Here is a 7,335-nt window from a genome sequence, read left to right as displayed (position 1 = left end):
TGGACTTTGCTTGCATTTGTAGCCATTGGATTACAACCATTTCAACATCAGTCACAAAGATATAATGACAATCCAACGGGTGTAAATATTCAGGGCATGAATGTCTAACCCCATAATTATTTAACAGATTTCGCGGTCTGGGTTAAATTCCATTTAATACACGTACTTAGTTTTCCAAATAGTTCCCACGACAAAGATATATAGGAGAGCAGACCGTGGCTCTTCTTCCCATAATTCCGTGCCTGTGCAGCAAGACCTAGGGATTCATCAACATAAAAATGAGTTCTTGCTTCACTATCTCCCTCTCTCTTCTCTTCTTCTTCATCAATTTTGTAGGTACTGAATCAGCACCCACGTTTCTACGGCATTACTGCCCAAACACCACCCTCTTCACTCCCAACTCCGCCTACCAGTCCAACCTGAACACCCTCCTCTCTTCCCTCGCCTCTGCTGCCGCCGATGGCGCTGATGGCTTCGCCAATGGTACTGTTGGCCAAAACCATCCCGACCAGGTCTACGGGCTCTTCCTCTGCCGTGGCGACATCGACACCTCCACATGCGGCGACTGCATGGCCACTGGAAAAAAGGATATACTCCAAAGATGCCCCAACCAGCGAGTCTCCGTGATCTGGTACGATGAGTGTATGTTGAGGTACTCCGATGGGTCCATCTACTCGGTCATGGAACAAGTGCCTTCTTTCAAGACGTACCGCACCAGGAACATCACCAATCCAACACAGTTCATGCTAGTCCTGGGAGAGACCATGGACGACATCGCTGCGAGGGCTTCAGTCGGCAAGTCGGGGAAGAAACTTGCTGTTGCGGAGGCAAACTTTACGAGTTTGCAGAAGCTGTACACGCTCGCACAGTGCACACCGGACTTGATGGTGTCCGAGTGCAACACATGCCTCCGGGCGGCAATCGCGGGCCTCCCACAGGGGAAGCAAGGTGGGAGGTTGTTCACTCCGAGCTGCAGCATGAGGTTCGAGCTGTACCCATTTTATAATGCCTCGGCCATGGCAGCCCTGGTGCCTCCGCCGTCCTACCTTCATTCTCCTCCTGCTCCCGTGACCAGACGTAAAGGTATATGTTTGTTTTTGTTATTTTACTTCTATAACAGAAAGATCTGTCCATTTCTTTTTTTTGGTGAACTACTTATCCTGCTTTATAGTTCAAATAAGTGGAGAGAACCTTTTAAAAATAAGGGAAGAAAACATCATAAATACCATTGTACACGGTGCCATAAATGTTTAATTGATCACTTAAGTATCATAACTTTACAAGAATTTCACTTGAGTAATATCAACGATTTTACTAGTCGAAAAATCTAACATGTCAATAATTTCATAAAAAAACTATCCATTATGCTCGCCGGTGAAATGATGTTATCAAAAGGATGTAGAAACTAGTCATTAAGCCATTTCTTGCTCCAAATTAATGAATTGGGGCTAAGTCCAACTCAAACCCGAATCCTATCCCGAAATTAGGTCCAATGGCGACCAGTCTTTGTCCTGCAACTCCCGCCAAAGGACATCCCTGGGGCGAAGGCGCCGTTATGGGTCCTCAAGGCTCGCCACGATGGAAATCATTTTGATTTGTGGTAACATAGCTTTCTCTTCGTTGGATGGACCGGTATAATGTGTAGTGACATTGGAGATTTTCCTTTGAGGGTGCGCGCTCGAGTAGCAGCACTCAGGGCCATGCGGAATAGGGTGTGCAGTGCGCTCGTGGCAATGTCTTTCATTTCAATTTCTCGAGCAATCGGTTGCTTGTGAATTTGACGCAAGGAAAGGTTTTTTTTTTTTTTTCTTTTTTTGTCAATTGCAAGGAAAGGGTTAAACGACGTTCTTTCTGCACCCTTTTAATGATATTAATTACCCAGTGAGCCACATCTTTTAAAAATATTATGACATTCAAATGATGGATTGAAAATTCATGGCACTTGTAATACAATTTTCCATATTTTAGATGATACCTCTTATTGAGATGAGCCTGCAATAATCTACAAGTAATTTTCAAGTTAAACAGTAATAAGAAAGAAAGAAAGGCAGTTGTCGAAGTAATTAAAATGATTTGAGCCAAAAAAAAAAAAGTAATTGAAATGAAAATATAATTTCGAAATAACCTTACTTTCAGTCAAACAGAATCAGCAAAATTTGTGAATTATCAAACCAATCCCAAATCTAAGCATTTTAAATATGGATGAACAGATTCAGAAGAATGAAGAACTTCAATGATACGGATGATTGTTTTCCTCCGTGTAAGTCCTTAGCAATTTTATGTAGCCAATTCTACAATATTACAAACTTGTGTGTGTATAGGGACACACACTTACAACATAATATCATGGGTTTTAGCTTTGTTGGCTTAGGACGAATATTAAGGGCCATATAGCCAGTCATTACCCTATTCTTGTATACAACAGTAAGAGTGGACACATTCAATTTCAGTATGTGACTTTAATTTCCTAATTCCTCAGTGTCTCCATGTCCGCATTTTCTATAAGGAAAAAAAAGAGAGGAAAAAAGCTGCAAATGCTTCTATTGGTTAGGAGATCCAAATGTTACCTGCGGAACTATTTTACTTCTGGTCATTAACTGCAAACCCTATTACCAAAGGCTCTGAGTGCTACCGGCCTCAAAGGGACAATTTCCGATATCAGATCCAAAATTCCAGTCTAAAGCCCAAGGTAAGAAAGCTATAGTACCACAAATTGGAAGGATTGCCATTGTGGCAGCCCTTCAGAATCAGCAGCAGTGCCACCTCTAATGCCCTCGCTCCTAGGGCTTCCTTTGGCAGCACCCCACGGATAAAGAGTCACCACCATTGGACCTAATTTGGGATTAGAGTTTGAGTTGGACTTAGCCTTAACTCGTCAATTTGGGTCAAGGAATGGCTAAACGATGTTGTCTCTAAACACTTCAAATGACATCATTTCTCTTCTCTGCCACGTCAGATGGTTTTATACTAAAGTCATGTCGGATGTTCTGGCAATACTCAAATAAACTTGATGTTTTTTAAAGTAATAACATTTGATCTTGCTCGGTCGTCTCCGGTGCGGTTGTTCTGGCTCTCGGATTCCCAGGCGTCCATGGAGGTCTGGTGGCTGAATCTGGTGGTCGTGTTGTGTCTGTTGTTTGCTCTCTTTCTGTCCTTGCCTCTTGAGGCTTTTGCGCGGCTTCCCTTCCACTCTTTTGTTCGCATTGAGAGTGTAAGTTTTGGTGCCGTTTGTGTACATTGGTCCTTAGCTTTTCAATATATTCTTACCTTTACCCAAAAAAAAAAAAAAAAAAACATTCAAGCGATCAACCTAAAATTTAAGATACCAATGTGAGCGTGGTCCAAAAGTTATTGTACTGGTCATGTCATTTTCACCATTTCCTGTTTATCCATTTTGATCTCTTATGAGAGGTGAAGTTTCACAAGGCATTTTTTCGCAAATACTTCTTGATTCTATTCCACATTATTCCAATAACTCTGCACTTGTGTTCTTTGCTTGTCATCTTCCTTCTTCAAACACTTCAAAGCAGCACAATTTACAACATAACTGCATCAAGTCCACTGGTTCAGAACCAAACCCTGGTCTCTAGTAGTCAAATCTTTGAGCTTGGATTCTTCACGCCTAATGGATCAGCAAAGCAGTACCTAGGAATATGGTACAAGAACATGACTCCCTCCAAAAAAGTCTGGGTGGCCAACAGGAACAAGCCAATTGGACACACAGATAAATCTGCGAGTTTAATAATTGGCAACGATGGAAATCTGAAGCTTCTTGATGGGCAAAAAAACACTGTGTGGTCGACTAATGTCATGGCAAAGTCAAATTATTCTGCAGCCCTCCTTTCAGACTATGGAAACTTTGTTCTTCAAGACAGGAATGCGAATATATTGTGGGAAAGCTTTGATGAGCCAACTGACACTCTCCTGCCAAACATGACGATTGGAGTAAACATGAAAACAGGAAAGAAACGAAACTTGATTTCCTGGAAAGGCGAAGATGATCCCTCCTTCGGAAGCTTTGTCGTAGGAGTGACATCGGAGACACCACCTCAGCTTTTCACTTGGAATGGATTGAGTCGTTACTGGAGAAGTGGACAATGGGATAAAACCAGGTTCATCGGAATACCCACCATGGACAACACATACTATGATGTCCAGCAAGATATTGTCCAGGGAACATCAAATTATACCAACAATAATCACAACAACTCCATCTTTGGATATACTTTCATCTCTTTTGAAGGAACTTTAAAGGCGGTTTGGTGGGCCAATCACTGGTCAACATACTGGGAGGCACCGGCACCAACTAAACCTTGTGAAATTTATGGAAAATGTGGGCCCTTTGGAGTTTGCAACCAGTCTAGTTCACCTATTTGTCGATGCTTAGAAGGTTTCAAACCAATATCAGATGAAGAATGGAACAGAGGAAACTGGACCAAAGGATGCCTTAGGGAATTGGAATTGAATTGTCAGAAATCTGCAAGCACAGCTGCTTCAACGACTGTCAAAAAGATATGTTCAGGAAAATTAGTGAGATGAAGTTACCTGATTCCGCTGATTATTTGTTGATAAATGATGAGGAAAGATGTCGAAGTTGGTGCCTAGAAAACTGCTCTTGCTTGGCCTATTCTTATGTGAATGCTATAGGATGTATGACTTGGAGTAAAGACCTCCTAGATACTCTGCAACTCCCCACAGGTGGCGAAGATCTGTTTATTCGACTTGTGGACACGAGTGCAGGTGCTGCGGGTATGGTTACGGACACGGGTTGAAATGGTTGAATTAATATGCATTTGGTTTTGCACTGCCTGTGGTTCATATTAAATATTTTTCCATGTTCAGGTGTACCTACACGGACAAAACTTATCATCAGTCTCAGTACTATATCTGGAATCATCTTATTTGGAGCCGGTTTTTGACTCTGTGCTCTTTCAAACTGGAGAGGTAATAAAAGATGTACAATTTGTTTCTTTTTAAGGATGATTTTGCGCTAACCGAAATATATGAATCTTGAATTATTGGTAAAACCATGGCTTTAGAAGCTAAGCAGTTACTATTATAGAAACACTTCTCTGCTTCCGATGTTCTCATGCTTATCTTGAGTTGATTTCATCCCATCCGTAAAATGCAGGAAAGCTTAGGAAAATGACAATCCCAAGTCTCTTTAGGTCAGTGACTGCAACCATCAGATCAGAAAAACTACCAAGGGAAACTGCATGAAAAGAGCAAATGAAGGAAGATTATGCATCGGAAGCGGTGGTTTATGATTTTGATAGCATACGCCTAGCGACAGACAACTTCGATGCAAAAAACAAACTCAGGCAGGGAGGGTTTGGCCCAGTTTATAAGGTAAGAGAAAAGCCTTCTCCAAGGGGAATAAAGAGATCATGCAAGATCTCATAGTGCTGTTCGTTTGAAACAGGGAAAAATGAGCGATGGTAAGGAGATAGCAGCAAAGAGACTTTCGAGTAGCTCAGGCCAAGGCATAGCAGAGTTCAAGAATGAGATACTTCTAATATCCAAACTTCAACACCGAAATCTGGTCAAACTCGGTTACTGCACCGAAAGAGAAGAAAAGATTCTAGTGTATGAGTACTTGCCGAACAATAGCTTGGACGCCTTCCTTTTTGGTTTGTCTCACTCTTTGAAGGACATATTTCTGCTTTCAACAATAATTCAGTACTGAAACTTGACAGCTTTTCTGTTTGCTACCTTGTTTAGATTCAGAAAAGAAGGCGAAACTTAGCTGGGCCGTATGATTCCACATAATCCAGGGGGTTGCAAGAGGGCTACTCTACCTCCACCGTGATTCTTGCTTTAGGGTCATACATCGAGATTTGAAAGTGAGCAACATTCTCTTGGACGAAAAGATGAATCCCAAGATTTCTGATTTTGGGTTGGCGCGGATGTTCGAAAGCAGTCAAGTTTTGGTCAATACTCACAAAGTTGTGGGGACACTGTAAGCTTTCTACATCATTCTTAGGAGTACTTATTTCATGAGACAATATATCACCTTGAAAGCAGATTAGCAATATAATGCGCTCACCTTTCTCTTCTTACATGTTCCTACTGTTGCTATACTATTACCGAGAAAACTCTTCTATGTACATCCAATGGTTCCAATATGTGAGTTCGCTTCGAGGTAATTATAGACCAGCGATGTGCTATAAGTTATGAGATATACAGTATTCACTGAGTTTAAAGTTTATCATCCTCTAATTTTCTCACCTCTCGTGTCATCGTTCTTAAGTCTATGATTTTTTGTTTGAATTGTACTTCGGAAACCCTCCACTTATATTATTTAGTTTATAGAGGTTACATGTCTCCCGAGTATGCTATGGGTGGGACATTTTTAGAGAAATCCGATGTTTATAGCTTTGGAGTACTATTATTGGAGATTATCAGCAGCAAGAAGAATACAAATTTAGATTACCCCGGGCAGCATCTTAATCTCCTTGCTTATGTAAGTGTGAGATCTAATTTCAAACTATTATACCTCCAAATCAGTGTTCAACCATAGGTAGTCCTTGAAATAATCTAACAATTGACTAGTTGTTACAGGCTTGGCACTTGTGGTGTGAAGGAAGAGGATTGGACCTGATGGATGCAGCCACTGCTAATGCATTTTCGGCATTAGAAGTAATGAGATGCATTCAAGTAGGGCTTCTCTGTACGCAAGACCACACCATAGATAGACCCAACATGTCAATCGTGGTTCTAATGCTGAATGGGGAGTCCGAACTTTCACCGCCGAAGCAACCGGCATATATATTTCAAAGGCTGTTGGCCCACCAAGTCCAATCACAAGAAGGAAGCATCCGGTCCATGAATACCATCACCATTACTACAGTTGAAGGAAGATAAAATTCTCAAATGCATTTCACTATCAATTCATCTTTTCAAAGATTCAGTGTTCACCAAATTAAACGGCTTGAATATGCAATGTTTTGTGGCACTTTTATGTGGATATATGATGTAAACATAGAGATTGTGAGGAAATATGAATTGCTAGCTCTCTAGTAGGATAGTTTTATGTGGGCAAGGTTGCACAAAAGTTCACAACATTTGTATGCATGGGGATTTCTACCCCTTCTGCATATAGAAGTGTTTTCTCTCAACATTTTCATTTGCATCCATTGCAGTCTTTTAGTGGAATTTAAGTTTCACTTGTATTTGAAAAGGGAACCTCTATGAGCTTCCTTTTAAAGTGGGATGGCTGCCGATAGTTAAATTTTTGCCTAAAAGATTATTCATGTATTTGAAACTTTTTGGGATCAAATTCGCTATCAAACAACAAAATTTCTCCCTAAGAAAAATCTGCGATCTTCTACCATC

At 41.0% G+C, this 7,335-nt stretch overlaps 3 protein-coding genes and 1 non-coding gene across 4 annotated transcripts; all 4 read left to right on the top strand.

Annotated features, from left to right (window-relative positions):
- The first annotated feature begins 255 nt into the window (after window positions 1–255).
- LOC120294017 (putative cysteine-rich receptor-like protein kinase 9) lies at window positions 256–2,769 on the top strand. The gene is made up of 2 exons (XM_039313880.1): window positions 256–1,083; window positions 2,663–2,769. Exons 1-2 carry the CDS (start codon window positions 279–281, stop codon window positions 2,767–2,769), a joined length of 912 nt encoding a protein of 303 aa, XP_039169814.1. The 5' UTR covers window positions 256–278.
- A 322-nt stretch (window positions 2,770–3,091) lies between these two features.
- LOC120294016 (G-type lectin S-receptor-like serine/threonine-protein kinase At1g61390) lies at window positions 3,092–4,506 on the top strand (the record flags this gene model as incomplete). The annotated part of the gene is made up of 2 exons (XM_039313879.1): window positions 3,092–3,211; window positions 3,412–4,506. Coding segments are annotated over exons 1-2 (1,215 nt in total), but the record flags the coding sequence as incomplete, so codon positions are not given.
- Window positions 4,507–4,512: 6 nt separating this feature from the next.
- On the top strand, window positions 4,513–5,203 carry LOC104447636. Its single transcript, XR_005551007.1, has 3 exons — window positions 4,513–4,749; window positions 4,843–4,944; window positions 5,132–5,203. It is a non-coding gene; the product is annotated as an uncharacterized LOC104447636 (transcript).
- Window positions 5,204–6,319: 1,116 nt separating this feature from the next.
- On the top strand, window positions 6,320–7,120 carry LOC120286323 (G-type lectin S-receptor-like serine/threonine-protein kinase SD1-13). Its single transcript, XM_018873578.2, has 2 exons — window positions 6,320–6,463; window positions 6,562–7,120. Exons 1-2 carry the CDS (start codon window positions 6,320–6,322, stop codon window positions 6,862–6,864), a joined length of 447 nt encoding a protein of 148 aa, XP_018729123.2. The 3' UTR covers window positions 6,865–7,120.
- Window positions 7,121–7,335: the final 215 nt, after the last annotated feature.

Source organism: Eucalyptus grandis, chromosome 5 (genome assembly GCF_016545825.1).
Source record: "Eucalyptus grandis isolate ANBG69807.140 chromosome 5, ASM1654582v1, whole genome shotgun sequence".
In the NCBI taxonomy this organism is placed as follows: Eukaryota; Viridiplantae; Streptophyta; class Magnoliopsida; order Myrtales; family Myrtaceae; genus Eucalyptus; species Eucalyptus grandis.
This window is presented reverse-complemented; position numbering and strand designations above follow the sequence as displayed.